This window comes from Ascaphus truei, chromosome 11, assembly GCF_040206685.1.
Source record: "Ascaphus truei isolate aAscTru1 chromosome 11, aAscTru1.hap1, whole genome shotgun sequence".
Lineage (NCBI taxonomy): Eukaryota > Metazoa > Chordata > Amphibia > Anura > Ascaphidae > Ascaphus > Ascaphus truei.
In genome coordinates, this window is record NC_134493.1 from 47,891,675 (window position 1) to 47,909,368 (window position 17,694).

Here is a 17,694-nt window from a genome sequence, read left to right on the forward strand (position 1 = left end):
GTTCATAAGCTTTTGTGAACAAGTTGTTCCGCGCGTTTTCATACCGAATTCACACGTGGCGCGTGATTGGCTTATAACTGTTTTGAACCAGCGTGCATCAGACGAGGGCACCAATGCTAAGGGCGGCACTTCTCTCGTTCTGTAAGCAGAGGTTTGACCCATACATGGATTATCTCTGGCTCAAACGGGAAAGATTGCTGTAGAACAATCGCAGTGACATTCAGAAAACAGGAAGTGACATGCCTACAATTAGCCACTAAAAAGTACAATACTGGTTTATTTCCATTCATATATATCTTCACCGCATAATATCTATCTAACGTCCTATATAACTGCCACCAAGGTGAATGATGTGTGTGTGTGTCTACGGTATATACTGTATGTACGAGTATCCGAACACTTGCCTGGGAAAATCTGGGGCAATCGCCCAGTAATGCTGCAACATTTCTGTGACATTTCTGCAGACAGAAGTCCCATTCAAACTGAATGGGACCGCAGGGACCCCCGCTGTGTTAATCCGATGGGCCATTAGTCTGTCTGCAGAAATGTCACAGAAATGTTGCAGCATTACTGGGAGATTGCCATAGATTTTCCCTGGCAAGTGTTCGGATACTCGTTGCTGCATCTGTATGTATATATTTATCTAGATTTGTGTGTGTCTGTGTGTGATTACGCATGTACACGTGTAATGATATATGCATGGACATAATATGTGTGTTTTATTTCATTTACATTTGCATTGTTGGACCATGTCACGCTCTTGCTGTGTATCAGCATATGGAGAAAGATGTTTATTGTAGAGATCTAACTGCTGGAGGATAGGAAGGCTTGTTGATGGGAAGGCTTTTTACTCACCGTGGAAAGAGCCACAGTGATTTTAGTTCGTAACTGGAAAAGTGCACATAGCAAAGCCAGCAACCAGAATAACAGCAGGACTGCTGAAGACCGAACACCTTTAATTCTTTCATACTGGATCAGGAAAATGGCCAGAAGCTGTCACATTGAACATACAAGAAAGAGAAGAAAGGAAATGGTGTGTCATATCATTCAAAAGATGTTCAATTCCAGTGTATCTGCACTTTGGGGTGTTTAAAATGGCTTCTGAAAGGAAGTTCAAAGTGATTCAGCAGAGAGGGAGGCCCGGAGTACCTAGATTTCCAGTGGCGAGGGACAGCGTGCAGCACAGACAGACGGAGGGGAGTGGCTCCACTCACGTGATTGAAGGAGGTGGCTCCACTCACACGCTGGAAGGAGGCGGGCCCACTCACTCGCTGGAAGGGACCTTGACAAAGCGCTTCCCGCGTAAAATATGTTTGCCCGTTTTGCCTTTTTTATGATCTAATAAACATTTTTTTTGAGCTGTCCTCTCTACCTTGTTTTTGTTTTGGGGGTACGACGCAACTCTACCTACCTACTCTTGTGCTACTTCAGCGGACCGCACACCGAATGATCCCAATCCTCCATCAGCACCAGCAGAGAAACACACCAGCAAACAAGTGAGTTTTTCTCTCTCAGCAATCAAGCAAAAGGGGAATTGTTATATTCACATGTGAAGGGCTTAAGAAAATACTGTTGCATCTTATACATGTCCTGGGAGTTCTCAGGTAGAGTTTATCAGGGCTAATGGCATCTCCAATTATTAGCCTATGGATCAATTCCCCCTTCACAATCTTCAGTGTGGCTTGGAAAGGATCATCTTCTTAAGAATGTTACATTTACATTCTGTTCCTACACTCTAATAAGCCCCAGAATCCACCTGGACTCTCCCACTCATGCATAGGAGGGAACTTTTGTGGAAGTTGGTTCCAACTTCCTGACTCAGCTGGCCAGGCCCAGAGCCAGGGGCCTGTACCTCAAGTAACAGAGCTTAGATTGAAAAATCTTCAGCCAGGGACTTGTTTGGTGTCCACTGTTCTAACTGATTTCTTGGCTACATGGAATCGAACAGGGTTAACAGCGGCTTTTGACAACATGATGGAATTTAGCATGGCATTTAGCCATAACTGCCAATCAGACTACTTCAAGATAACAGTACAACCAGTTTGACAAACTTTAAGTCAATAGAAAAAGAAAAACAAATCTGATTTCAAGCTCCAATCTTACTTTGCTGTCATGGTCTTAGTTTTTTGATAGCTCATGGAATCCAGACGAGTGCCATCTTTGTCCAACAATGATCATTTCTTCTAGCGTTATGTCTGGCCCACCATTATATTAGTTTCGTCATACTAGTGATGCATCCACAGACTTTTTTTCGCTTTCTAACCCATACATTCTTTTTCCGGTCTCTTGGGTAATACCCAGCATACATCTCTCCATACTTCTTTGCGTTGTCTGAAGCTTCTAAATTATCTCTGCATTTAGGGTTCAAGTTTCAACATCAATAAGTGAGCACAGGCCAAATACAGCAGTCAAACATGTTCCTCTTGAAGCACAGTGGAAGAGTCCCAGTGCAAAATTGTCTTTGTTTCTTCCAAATGCACTCTAATACATCTTCATTCTCATACAGATTTCATTTGAAAGATCCCCATCCATTGATATATATATATATATATATTTGTCTTCTCATTCTATTCCATTTATTTCAATCTTTCTAGAGTTGACACATGTTGAACATCCATTTGGTCTTGCAGAGATTCGTGTGGAGGCCCACCTTCTTACTTGCTTCGGCAAGTTCTCCGATTTGTTGCTGGAGGTCTTCCAGACTTGTGGCAAAAATAACAATGTTGTCCACAAATCATAGGGGACTCAAATATTCAACATTGGTTTTGATTCATTTTTTCCCCCAATTCAATGAATAATTCTTGCAGTCTGCTGTGCAAAGCTTTTGTGACATTGTGCCACCCTTGTCGCACACCCTTGCCAATGCTTATTATATATATATACTGTACATACAGAGCACACACATTTACATTTACAAATCCTCAGCTAGACACTTTATGATGTACTTTATTGCACTGTAAAGTTATGTCTCAGATATGTATTACTTACCATGGTGGATCCAAGTATCAGTGGGCTGATCAGGAGAACTGGGGCTTGTGGAATATTGTGAGTCATGTTCCAGATGGTGTACAATAGTTCTGCGTAGCAGATGGAAACCAGCAAAGTGGCAAGACACTGGGACAGAAAAACTGAAGTTACCAATTTACATCCCTGACTAAGAAAAACATACATAAGCTAGTAAGAAGAAGATCGTAAAGTCACTTATTCTATTAAACGATATTCATTTCTTTACTGCCACATCAGATAAAAGATAATAACGCATCGATACACCGACAATTAAATAAGGATTCCAAATGACATGCCTGAGAAATAAAATAAGCAATAAAAAAGGTTAATAGCACAGTCACACATTTTAGGAATATAAAGTGCAGTACAATTATTACTTCTTACACTGCCAGTGAATGGATGGAAGAATTACTGGACCATTTTGGCTACAAACCAGACACATTTACTGGAGTTTATGGTGTCTACAATATACCTGATAAAAGGTCCGGAAATGTTGTCCCTGTCTTCACTGTTCCTGTCATAAATATAGCATAGTTTTGACAAAGATTTGGGGGGATTACTGTCACTTTAACCCTTTTATAGTGCATTTTGTGTTGGCCGCACAGATGATCTTCTTCCTCACCCCTCCCCATTTTGTCTTGAAGGCTAAAATATAGCAAAAACCCTCTACCGCACAAACTACTGCCAAGATATACACAACAGTATCTGCATGTCTGCCGCAGGTTCCCAAAACCTGCCTTATTCACCTAAATGTCACATACAGTGGGTTAAGGTTTAGACAAGGATTCTGGGTAGGGACATGGAAACAAGCTCCCACTGGGAGAGGTCCTTTGGAAGAGTAGGAGGTATGTGCGTTGCAACAGGGTCAATCGGAAGTTCCCAGGTGGCATTTACTTGCATGGAAACTAGACCGGGGGAAATGTAAGAACTTGATTTAGGGTAAGTCACATTGTAAAACAAACTGGGCTTTGAGTTGGAAATGAGGGGGATTGTAGCTTTGGTTCTTGAATCCTATCTTATGTACTACACATTATATTGTAGAGAAGGAGAAGCTCAGCGAGTAAAGACACCGGCACAGAGTTTCCCGGTGTCGGCTCCTTGTGACCTTGGGCAAATCACTTTATCTCCCTGTGCCTCAGACACCAAAAAAACATAGATTGTAAGCTCTACGGGGCAGGTACTGAGTCTGCAAAATGTCTCTGTAAAGCGCTACGTAAAACTAGCAGCGCTATACAAGAACAAACAATTATAATTATATTGTTCTTGTCATGTACAGCACACCTGCGAGCACATGACCTGTATATGTGATATAACTTTGTTCCTATAATTCTTGGAATAACCTGATTCATATCAGCAGGTTCAGGCGAGTTTGCCGAATATAACAAGACTAATTTTGACCAGCTTGCTTTGGAGTTTGAGTGACAAATAGAGGTATCTGTTCCATGCCACCTCCTAAACATGAAGGGTTTGGCCTTATTGCATCTGTCTCACTGTAACTGTTGCGAATATCTGTTTGTTATTCTTCAGAATAGGCCCACGATACTGTATCTTAATATTTACTCTTTTTGAAATACCATCTTAGTCACGCCCCCTGAACCCCCCAAAGAAGGTCTTTAAAAGGGTGTTGTTTATTCTAGTGTCAGGGAAGCCCTATTTTAGTCCCATCTTTGGCAAAACAGATGTTGACATGACAACCTCAGTCCTACAGAACACAGCTCCGGCTTGACAGACTATTGTTGTATTTGTAAGGCAATTTGTAACCAACGTTAACCCCTTGAGTGCCAGATTGATTAAAATACCCCCTTTCTTCTGCCCTATACATTACAGTTCTAATCTGCAAGGGGTTTATTTATGAACTACATACTATAGGTGGATACAATAGCTCTGTACAAAGGGGAACAAACTTGAATCATTAGTGCAGGAACGGGAGTCTGAACGAAATACACAATCGCTTTAAGAACAGTAAACACTGTTCGAGAAAATCTTAGTATTCCAAACTTCCTTTTTATTTACATTTCTACTTTCCAAACATGCAACAGTACGAGAATTCCCTTCATGTCCCAGAGGACAAAAAAAAACAAAAAAGAAAAATTCCTGGAACTTCAATTACTGTACCAGCTTCAGGAAGCTTCTGTTCTAAGTGTCTTTGTCACTTAGATTTCTATTGTTCTTAATGACTACAACATGTTGGAGAAGCGTACCATACAAAGATCACGCAACAGCGACCTAAAAATAAAAGAACATACAGCTACATTCTACAGAGAATTTTGCACGCACAGATCTCTGCCCAAAGAAATGACCCTCGGTCTAGAGCAGGTTTTCACCCAGACAGGCTGGTAATTCCGATGCCTGTCCGGTATAAAATTGGTGTCCGGTATTTCCATGTTGTGGGCTGCGGCGGCAAGTGCAAGGGCGGCGGAGTCAGCAGTGGCAAGCATGAGGACGGCAGAGGCAGCGGAGGCAAGCACGAGGGCAGCGGAGGCAAGCGCGAGGGCGGCAGAGACAGCGGCAGAAAGCACAAGGGCGGCGTGTGCCCCTGGACGTGTGCCTGTGATGCATTGGAGGGCGGCTCGCGGGCGGTTGCCATGCGCAGTCAGGAGCACTCGTGAGTGTGTGTGCTGTCCCTGACTGGAGGAGAGGACGGCCAATCGGAGGACAGTACCTCCATTCTCACGGGCCACCAACAGCTCAGGTTGTCAGGATATCCCTGCTTCAGCACAGGTGGCTCTGGGGGACTGGCGTTCCCCACCCCAGGTCTAGCGACTGGATAAAGTGGCTAAAGTAACTTGCTCAAGATCACAGGAACAAACTAGCCAGACACCCTTGCTCGGCCTATATACAGGCTTAGTTGCAGAGGGAGATGCACACCAGGGAATAATTATTACTCCCACGGATTCAACGCCTATTTTTTTGGCAGACGACATCCAAATCTATTTCTCCACTTGCCTTTCTGCCATTTCCACCTGGATGTCCTCTCACTTCCTACTAATTAAATTAAACAGGCCAGACTAATCTCCCACATTAGGGAAGTTCCCCTGTCTTTATCAGCCTATAGTCTGTCAATCTGATTCTATGCTGTTTCCTCTTCCGAAGTCTAAAAATCTTATTAATAAGAGAAAAGTCCCTGCACTTTATTAGTAGGAGCATCTGTAACGGGTATATTAGCTCGAGGAAGGAGTTTATTTATGTATTTATTTTTTTAACATTTCTAAGTGGAAAAGTAAATTAATTATACTGTTGATGGGTCAGTCTCGGAAAACTTTACTCCGTGGGAGACACACAGCACTCTATCTACCAGCCATACTTATCAGCGGTAAGGATCAGCATATCTCCGAAGGGTGCTTGGGGTGAATGGTATTTAATATCTGTAGCTTGATGTTCTACGCGGAAAAATGTTCGTGGTTTTACATTTGATCCCCAGAGAACATCAAAGATTGGAGTACCGCTGTTCAGGTGATCACATATAGTAATACCGACGTATCCAATTTAGTGGCAATGCTGCTTAAAGGCCTTCAGAAATAAACCGGGAAACACACACGCTTTCAATACAATAAAACATGTTGTGAGTACAAATAATTACAAAGGGGCAAGGGAAAGTGCGGGTGACATTTTTATTGGATAAAGTAAATATGTTTTGTACCTTCTGTGCTGGGAACAGGATCATCCTTTTGTCCTTGCAGGTATCTTTTATAGTGCATTTTTTGAGTGGGGGGATTTTACAAGTGACTTACCCATCAAAAAACAAATATTTCCCATGGGCCAGTGTGTTTCTATACACACCCAGCCTTCAACAGCCTCCCCTTTTTAGAGGAAAATTTACTTTAAGCCAAAGTTCCGCAGGCCTCTGCCATGTCTGAAAATGTGATTTTCTTATGTTCTCTCTCTCCTTTGACCCTGAGTAACAACAGAATCCTCCCACACTGTACAACAGGGCTCTTCATCTGGCGACCTGTGGAGGGCTGTAATGTGCGGTCTACAACTTTTGGTCACGGTCATTTCCCGGCCACTCACCTCACAGCAGGGATATTTCACCGCCAAGGTAAGCCCCTAGCCTTATCCTTTTCCTAAAAACCGTACCCCGGTCCCCTACCCTAAAAACACCTTACCTCAACGCTAATTACCCACCTTGGGACCGGAACAGCCAACAGCTAAAGAGCTGCGGAAAAAACAGTCGCGTCCACTCGTCCCATTCCGATTAATGCGGCCCGGGAACTCGCTACTCCTACTAATTTCTTTCTAGATGCTAAGGCAGACAAGCGCCGTTTTTCATACTGAAACCCCACTTGTAAATTGGGGTAATGTCATAGGTTATTAATGCTTGTAAAATGTTGGAATACAATCATTTAAATGTATCTAAAAACACATGACAATAAGTTTGTGGCCCTTCCACCAATACGTGTTTTTTAACCTCGTCCCTATGGAGAACTAGTGGAAGACCCGGCTGTAGAAGTTCCTCTGCTGGCAAATGTAGAGGATTATAAAGCACTGCAGTTATCTGATTATAGGACATTGGGGTCATCTGTTTAACTTTTTGGTGAGCCCAAGGACACTACCTCCTTTTATACCTCTCATTTCTGGTTCACCAAAAAAAAAAACCACAACATTTTAGTTGCATGTTTATATTGCTGCTGTCTTAATGTTAATGCCCGTTAAATAAAGTGGGGCAGAACTCTCAAAATCCGTGTTGTGGAATTTCCTGAGCGTTCCATTCAAAATCCGTTCCGCGGTATAAAATCCATCGACGGTTTGTCACAGTTTCGATCGGATTAATCCAAAATTGCCATTGGCGACAATCCGCTGGTGGATTTTAAAAATCCAATCCGCGTATTCAACTATCTGCTGGTGGATTTTAACAATCCGCGAGCCCGGATTGCTGAATCCTTGGATTGGATTGTCGTGGGTAAAAAAAATCTGGAAAAAGACGGATCGCCCTTTTTGAGACAGATTCCCGGAAATCCGCAGGCCAAAGCCACTGTGCGATCCGAGGCGGATCGAAATCCGCAAAAACATTTCGCCCATCTCTGCCATTAAAGCATCTAACAAAACAAGTCGTTGCGTGTAACTCATGAACATGTTTTGCAGTGACATGGATCATTGAGTAACTTTTAATTATTGTGACATTAATGTGTTCGCAAAAAAAAAGAAACTTTCAAGAAAATAAATACTTTCAATTCTTCAACAGACTATGGGATACAAAGGGAACTTACTGTTTTTGCTTTATTGAGGTACGACATTCTGATATAACCTCTCCCATGATGCCGGAGGTAGAGAATGTAAAATGGGAAGACAGCGAAAAGATAGATACAAGGGATCCAGTTCAGGACGGAGTTGTGAAAGCACTCGGAGAAATCTGGATTATCCGTATGCCAAGTCTGATTTATATCCTGCCAACAAATCATTTAAAAAAAAAAAATCAGTTTCTATAAGTATTTGTCTAAAACAAAAAAGAATTACAGCAGAAATTAAAATGTAAAAATGTGTGTATGTGTGTGTGTGTGTGTATATATATATATATATATATATATATATATATATATATATATATATATATTGTTCGACAAACCTATACATTTGCACGCCCCGGGTGAGTGGATTTAACATCGTGGCGAGCTCCTATTGGCTCAAGCAGCACACGTGTGCTAAGTGGCGAGTAGATTATTTTGTTCGGCGAGTAGATTTTTTGGTGATTTGTCGACCACTGTGTGTATATATATATATATATATATATATATATATATATATATATATATATATGAACAGTTTTAAAGACAGCGCACCTTTTTCAGCACACCCAAATTGCTGCCCCCCTGGTGACGTGTGCCAAAATGTTGCACCAAATACCAATATTGAATAAGATGTTTACATGAACCAACTAGTGCTTGCCTATACAAGATAAAATGTAAAATAATGATAAAACATACATAAACCAAACAAAAAAAAAAAAAATTGTAAAAAATGTGCAACAATGTGAAAAAACTTATAGTAATAATCTGTTGAATATAAATAAAAAATGTAGCATAAAAATACAAAAAATGAACTATAAAAAATACTTAAGTCCAAATGAAGTCCATGAATGAATAAAACAAAGGTCCAGGCTGCTTCTTCTTGGGCTCACCAAGTTCCCATAGTACCTATTAGAAAAAGAAAAGAGAAAAAGCGCCCGATCCTTGTGTAAAATCAGATGAACATTTTAATAAATCATGGACAAGACAAATGCACACTTACAATTTGTCTGATAAAAACAAGCATTTTATGGGACCTGCCCATGCACCAAACGAAGACTCCACAGTCACCTCCGCTCTGCAATCTCACGATTAATTCGTATTCCAGTATTTGAGAACGCCGTTTTCTCCAGGGTGTATATCAACCATCCGTCAGGAGCTTCTCAGCAGCGTGCGTCCGCCATTGCTCCCACGCATGTGGTACTGGATACCGGAAGGACTTTGCCTGTGTTTCCTTGGTCTCTCTCTGGTGCTGAAGGCAGGTCAGCCACCGTAGTTACAATGTAAACTGTCCCTACGCGTTTCTTCCGCCTTTGCGGATTTCATCAGGGGATGGACACCAAAGGGGCTGTCTGATGTTAAATAGTCCCTCATGTCAATAAACATTATATGACTCACAGGTGTGTTCAATTCAATAGGTGTCATTAAATCAAATTGATATCTGGTGCAATGTAATTGAGAACTATAATATATTTAAACTTAACAGAATTTGGAACGTTAGTGCATTTAATAACAGCAAACGAGGATACTGCTGCTGATGGAGTAGTCAGACAATTTATATGCAAATTACATACTAACATGAACAGGATATGAAATTCAAATAAAACTTATTCCAACGTTTGTGTAATACTAAAAAAAGAAAAATATAAAGAATATATACAAAATATAATTAGATTAAATAATAATAATAAATAAATAATGATAATATTATTATTCAAAATGAATGACATCTAACATATGCCAGTCTTTTTTGGAACGTGAACAAATTCATTATCACGTAATATACACATACCCTACCTATAACTAATAATATGAATATAATGTCTTTAATTGTATACATCACATATATATATAATAAATCTAAATACCGTACTAGTATCTAAAAAGCAATAAATTGTGCATTATATAATAATTAATAAGAAAATATATACATACTTGAGCTTGAAAAAGAGAGAAACATTTAATGTATCTCTCCATATGTAAACTTTAAAGAAGAGATGAAACAGTGGTTAATGATTGCAAGAGACAAGCCAAAACTTCTATGTGGCTATAGGCTTGTATATCAAATATAACCCAATTTTGGGTATTTGGAGTCCTGATTGATCAAATTACAATTGTTCCTAAATGATTTTTTCTATATCATTATAGAGAGATGATCCCTATAGATATAATTGGGGGCAAGAATTAATCTAGCATAAGGGTAAAAGGGACCTGAATTATAACCATCCTAATAATATTGTTTAAATATATCAATGTGACGACTAATATTGGTGCTGATTCTAAGTATAATAACTGTACTGTATAAGAAATGAATATGTATTTATAAATATCTATGTTTAACTAATATACGTTGAGTAATAGGGGAGAGAAGCGAAGCTCTATTTTGCTTAAGAAAAAGAAATACTAACAAGCCAAGAGGCAGCAATCCAAGTGAATTGGACTAACTATTATTTGAATATTAAAAATGAATTTAGTGTTTTATATTGTGTCTTGTGTAAACAAAGTATATACATTAATAAGTGAACTTAAATTCTAAATGTGATTATTAAAAATAATAAAGGAATGTGATTGTGTCAAAGATAAATATTGTGTGTTTGTGATACAGTGCTGACCAATTATATCTATAGGGATCATCTCTCTATAATGATATAGAAAAAATCATTTAGGAACAATTGTAATTTGATCAATCAGGACTCCAAATACCCAAAATTGGGTTATATTTGATATACAAGCCTATAGCCACATAGAAGTTTTGGCTTGTCTCTTGCAATCATTAACCACTGTTTCATCTCTTCTTTCCAGTTTACATATGGAGAGATACATTAAATGTTTCTCTCTTTTTCAAGCTCAAGTATGTATATATTTTCTTATTAATTATTATATAATGCACAATTTATTGCTTTTTAGATAGTACGGTACTAGTACGGTATTTAGATTTATTATATATATATGTGATGTATACAATTAAAGACATTATATTCATATTATTAGTTATAGGTAGGGTATGTGTATATTACGTGATAATGAATTTGTTCACGTTCCAAAAAAGACTGGCATATGTTAGATGTCATTCATTTTGAATAATAATATTATCATTATTTATTTATTATTATTATTTAATCTAATTATATTTTGTATATATTCTTTATATTTTTCTTTTTTTAGTATTACACAAACGTTGGAATAAGTTTTATTTGAATTTCATATCCTGTTCATGTTAGTATGTAATTTGCATATAAATTGTCTAACTACTCCATCAGCAGCAGTATCCTCGTTTGCTGTTATTAAATGCACTAACGTTCCAAATTCTGTTAAGTTTAAATATATTATAGTTCTCAATTACATTGCACCAGATATCAATTTGATTTAATGACACCTATTGAATTGAACACACCTGTGAGTCATATAATGTTTATTGACATGAGGGACTATTTAACATCAGACAGCCCCTTTGGTGTCCATCCCCTGATGAAATCCGCAAAGGCGGAAGAAACGCGTAGGGACAGTTTACATTGTAACTACGGTGGCTGACCTGCCTTCAGCACCAGAGAGAGACCAAGGAAACACAGGCAAAGTCCTTCCGGTATCCAGTACCACATGCGTGGGAGCAATGGCGGACGCACGCTGCTGAGAAGCTCCTGACGGATGGTTGATATACACCCTGGAGAAAACGGCGTTCTCAAGTACTGGAATACGAATTAATCGTGAGATTGCAGAGCGGAGGTGACTGTGGAGTCTTCGTTTGGAGCATGGGCAGGTCCCATAAAATGCTTGTTTTTATCAGACAAATTGTAAGTGTGCATTTGTCTTGTCCATGATTTATTAAAATGTTCATCTGATTTTACACAAGGATCGGGTGCTTTTTCTCTTTTCTTTTTCTAATATATATATATATATATATATATATATATATATATATATATATATATATATATATATATATATATATATACAGACACGCAATCACTCACGTACAATACGTACACTCACACACACTTATGTAAACGCATATACACACAGTATATACGTACGCACATACATACATATATATATATATATATATACACACACACATACATATAAGGGTCTGTGAGGTATTGTTTCAATGTTTCATCATATATGCTTCTGGACCCCTTTAATAGAGATGAAATACAGGTAAATAGAATGTACAGTATTAAAAGGCATTAATGGAAAGAAGTGTAATGGAGCATGGTAACAATGCCTTTTCTCTCATGGGGACGTTATTGGCCAGACACTGCTTCCTGGACCTAACAATAATACTTACCAGAAATACTATGAAAACATTCACAGTTGGACACATATCCTTAACAGTTATAGTCTGATTTTTCCAGGAACTCAACTGCAGCTGCTCAGACTCACAATCTAATTTAAAGAGGCGCCAATGACAGCAATCGCCTAGTTGCAACCTAGTAAAAATACCATTGCCATCACTTCAATGCGGTTCTACATTGGACTTTGGGCCTGATTCAATATTGTACCAGGTGGGTTGGCCGATTGCACGAAAAGTCCCTTATAATCTTTAATCAGCTACTGTATTTTATACACTGTCATGGTGTCAAAAGCCAATGAATGTATTCAAAGTTACGATATTAACAGGGCCAGCCCTGCACAATGAACGCCAATCCTCAAGACCCCAGCAACAGGTCAGGTTTTCAGGATATCTCTGCTTCAGCTCAGGTGGCTCATTCGGTCCCTGCTTCAGCACAGGTGGCTTTATCAGATGCTCAGTCTTTGAATGAGCCAAAAAACCTGAAACCCTGAAACCTGAAACCCTGACTGGTTGGGGGGTCTTGAGGACTGCAGTTGAGCCCCCCCCTGGGTTAGGCTGCGTCCACCCTGCCGCTGAGCGCACTTGGTGCATTTACTTCAATGAATGTGAATCTGCACGACCACGCAGCGCGCGCTCGTCCACGGCACGAACTCTCTCCCAAGCTCGGCGCTTGGGGAGACAAAGAAAATTTATTTTGAAGCGCGTCCAGCAGCAGTCAATGCACACAGCACACAGCACACAGACACACACACAGCAATATCCCCAATCCACGCCCCCGCCCCCTACCTGATCACGCTTGTGAAAATTATGCAGGACACCCTGCGCTCATGCTTGGGGAGTTGGTGACATCAGCGCTCTCAAGCATGAGCGCGCTCAGCGGCAGCGTGGCCGCAGCCTTAGAGCCATCTACTAAATGTACAAGCTTATTTTTTTCCTTTAACAAACTACATTTGCTTTTCATTGTGAATCGCCCTGTTATTTTAGGGGGAAAAATTAACAATAAAGAAACACATTATATCGCTCTCAATCTATATATCTTAGATTCAGATTTCACTTCACATAAGAATTTTTACGCTGATCCAATAAAACATCGCCATAGCCCGAACAAAAAGAAAATCTAGTTTTCTAAAACGCCGCTACAGTGCGTCCACATGAACACTGCACGCTGGATATAATAAACAGGACCCTGCTGTCAAAATGAAATCACATTTATTAAAGCTCTTACCCAAAATGTCTCCGATCCGTTCAGTTTGCAGAGCCACCTCATACTGGCGGAGAGTCTGGGTCAGTTTATAGACAAGCCATGCGGAAAGAGAATGGTGAACAGGTTATCTGATAAGCCAGGTCTGCCCCGTCCTGTTAATATTTCTTAGTATAGTTGCTGACTTATAAAGTCTCGGACACGCTGCTATTCAGGCACAGTGCCTGCAGCATTGAGCGATTCCTTCTTACAGCTGCAATTATATTCCCAGATCTTCCTCCTATTGTTCACACCCATTTGCAGGGTTTCCTCTTTCTTCTCTGCTTTAGGAAACTGAGAACTGTTACACTCACATGCACGTTAATGTCAGTCCAAAGCAAAACGTGATCCACAACAGTATGAAGCAGATGTATCAAGCACCCAATCACCGCCAACTCCCATTCAAGTCCATATTTATTAGTTGACCTGGGATCGGTCGTGCAAGCCCGTACCGGCACTTGATTAATCTGTCCCTACAAATGCGCATTTGCATGTCATTACCCAGAATCCATGGCTACTGCAGGAACACTGTAATTATGGGGTAAGGCATGTTTGGGACATCTTCTAATAAGTGTTCTTTATCATTACTGATAAAGGCTCTGTTCTGGGGCCCCTACCCTTTTCAGTCTTCATCAACGATCTACCTACATCTTGTAAGGGAGCTTCAATACACATGTATGTGGATGACACAATCTTTTATGCCCACAGCCCTAACCTCTCCGACCTTGAACACGTACTTCAATCTGACTTTTTGAGACTTGAAAACTGGATTTACCAAAACAAACTATTCTTAACCACTGACCAGCAGTGGCGGATTTCCTATTAAGCCGGCAAAAATGTCCGCCCCACATACTTTTGCCGCGCTCTCGGGCCTATCGGGCCTTATGGGAAGTCACTTAGATGTTGTGGCCACCTCCTTACCTGCCACCCTCCTCCTTCTGAACCGCAGGGTCAAATGACGCCACGGATGTCTCCAACGTGACATAACATGGCGTCTCATTGCCATGGCAACGCAATGCTGCTGCATCAAATGACATCATGACTTTGTATTACCATAGCAACGCGATGCAGTGTCAATTGCATGGCGACATTTGACGCTGTGGTTCAGAAGAAGGGGGGAGACAGCCGCAAAAGCTAAGTGCCTACGGGCTGACAAGACTGTAACAATGGTATTTGGGAACAAAGGCTACATTTCTAATCAAAATCTAATCTAATCAAAAACCAAACTAGGTGTACTTTATAGGAACAAATACTTCTTAAAGCTGCAGTTCAAGCAATATCCTACGTGTATGTGTTTTTTTGTTGTTTTTTAAATAAATCAGTTCTGTACTATGAAAAAATACTTGTAGCATTTAAAAAATGTTAAATACATTTTTAATGTATTATAATGTAACAGGTATTTTTGTTTGTATAGCAACCATTTACAAAGTCACATCCCCTTCCTCTTTTGAGACAGGCTCTGGCTCTTGAGTCCCAGTCTCAGTCTCTCTCTCAGGGGGTTATGCACAAAGCAGTGATAAGTGTTTTTAAGTGAGAAGTGCTTTTTGGCGCAATTTATGGCGCAATTTTTTTAGCAATGACTGTGTTTTGATGATGAAAAGCCTTTTAAGCGCGATACTGCAGGATTATCACTGCTTTGTCAATTGCGTTGCACACAATATTAGAGAAAAAAAGGCATTTATCTCACTTAAAAACACTTAGCACTGCTTTGTGCATAACCCCCTCAGTCTCTCTCTCATCTAGTGCCTGAATGGTCACATGATCTTCCACACAGAACTTTGCATCTTGGGTAATCTTCTGCAGCTCTAACAGTGATTTAAAGAACCCCGGAGCCGAATCTTCAGTGATTGATTACAGGAGGACGGATCAATCAGCAATTTAGCTAATCCCTTGTCAGTGTGCAGATTGTATTGATGCACATATTGAATGGAAATGTTTTTTTTTTTTTTTTTTTATATATAGTGGCAGCTTTAAGCACGCTGGTCAGAAAGCACATCGCACAGAAGATGCTAGTACCAATTATAAACTATGGGGACATAGTATACGGCGGCACCCCAAACTCATCTTGGCAAACTGGACACCCTCTACAATTCAATATGCCGTTTTGTTCTCCAATGCAACTACAACACACATCACTGCAAAATGCTCAAAGAACTAGATTGGTCATCACTTGTGTCTAGGCGCAAAGTTAATCTCTCCTGTCTTGCCTTCAAATACTTTCTGGGCAAACTACCCGTCTATCTGAACAAGCTCCTCACCCCTACCACTTGCAGCACTTATCACCTGAGATCAGACTCCAAAAGACTTTTCAATGTCCCAAGGCTCAACAAAGTATCCGGCCGCTCCTCCTTCTCTTACCGTGCACCCCAAAACTGGAACAGTCTACCGGAGACTCTCACATCCACCACCAGTCTAAGTTCTTTCAAAACTAAAGCTGTCTCACATTTTAATCTGGTCTGTAACTGTTACATACGCCTATAATATATATTATCTCTAACTGTTCATGCAATGCATTTGTATATAAATATATAACCTTGTTTACCTAATGTAACCGTGTATTTGTAACCATGTATCTATTATCCAGGACATACATTGAGAGTTACCTCTCGCTTTCAAGTATTACTTCCTGGTAAAACATTTTTATAAATAACTATAATTTGCCACATTTCAAGCAGTGAGTGGAAGTATTAGAGATGATCTCTCCTTTCACACACCGGCAGGTATGGACATAACAGGGACGGCTGACTTACATTGGTTATGTATCATGGAAAGCAGGTACGGTACTTGCTTTTCAGGTATAGTGTGCTCGTCAAGGCGCTGATCCTCCCTACCGTGTCTCTACTGTCCTTTGAATGTCAGCCCACTGCATGCCCCAGATAGGGTTTCTGTGCAGCTGATGAGTGTGACAGCTCAAACACATGGTGCTTCAGAAGATAAAAGCCAGCAATAGGCAACAAGCAGAGAAAGTCAAGAGGAGGGAACTGCTTCAGCAGGAGGAAAAGTCACATACTGTACATAAGGGGAGCAGCCAATCCCTTATCTTGTAACAGAAGCCACACTATACAGCAAAGCTACCTCCTACAGCTGCAGCAAAGGCAGCTATATTTAATGTCAACATCCCATATACCCGCTCAGTGCATTTAGCATCTGTTTGTGCGTCAGGTGTTTGCTTTATTGGTAGTGACACTGTTACTGGCTGCAGTCCTGGCATTCTTGGAGGGCAGGCATATATGTAGGATCCACCATCACAGGTTCCACAAATAATAATAAATAATTATAATAGCATGTTCTTGTATAGCGCTGCTAGTTTTACGTAGCGCTTTACAGAGACATTTTGCAGGCACAGGTCCCTGCCCCGTGGAGCTCACAAATGTTTTTGGTGCCTGAGGCACAGGGAGATAAAGTGACTTGCCCAAGGTCACAAGGAGCCGACACCGGGCATTGAACCAGGCTCCCCTGCTTCACACTCTCCATGCCAGTCAGTGTCTTTACTCACTGAGCCACTCCTTCTACAAATCTCCAGATAAGGAGGTAAACGTGGTACTTTGAACTATTTATTGACATCACCTTACATTCATGTCAATCTATACCGCTCTGAGTCCGCTGTCCAACTCCCCCTCCACCTGACACTACAACTTCAAATCCCAACCGCCCTCCGTAGAACCCCGCGCTGGCGGCTCCTGCCAAGGCACCATGAACAGCAGCTCAGCTCGGGCAATGTCTAGGAGAGCATTGCAAATACATTGTATCCCTTCAGCACCAAGGACATATTTGTTCAACCCTCCTATTTTCACAAGAGACTGTAACCCACTTGATCCCCTTGGGGCACTTAAAGCAGCAATACTACATTCCCCTTTTTTTCCTTTGTATATGTAAAGCGTGTGACCATGTATAATTCTACATTCTTACCTAAGCTGGCAATCGTTTGCTGCTCC

General features: G+C 40.5%; 1 protein-coding gene across 7 annotated transcripts in view; it reads right to left on the reverse strand.

Moving 5' to 3' along the window:
* The window catches only part of LOC142463398 (multidrug resistance-associated protein 1-like), a 57,341-nt gene extending 39,958 nt beyond the window's left edge, over positions 1–17,383 (reverse strand). The window contains exons 1-5 of one of the 7 annotated variants that reach the window (XM_075566084.1): positions 17,332–17,383; positions 13,745–13,799; positions 8,214–8,390; positions 2,989–3,114; positions 856–993 (exon numbers count right to left, since the gene is read on the reverse strand). In XM_075566084.1, the coding sequence (XP_075422199.1) occupies positions 856–993; positions 2,989–3,114; positions 8,214–8,390; positions 13,745–13,786 (483 nt within the window). In that variant the 5' untranslated portion in view covers positions 13,787–13,799; positions 17,332–17,383. The other 6 variants (XM_075566080.1, XM_075566079.1, XM_075566081.1 and 3 more) reach the window with 6 other exon arrangements.
* Between the last annotated feature and the right edge of the window lie 311 nt (positions 17,384–17,694).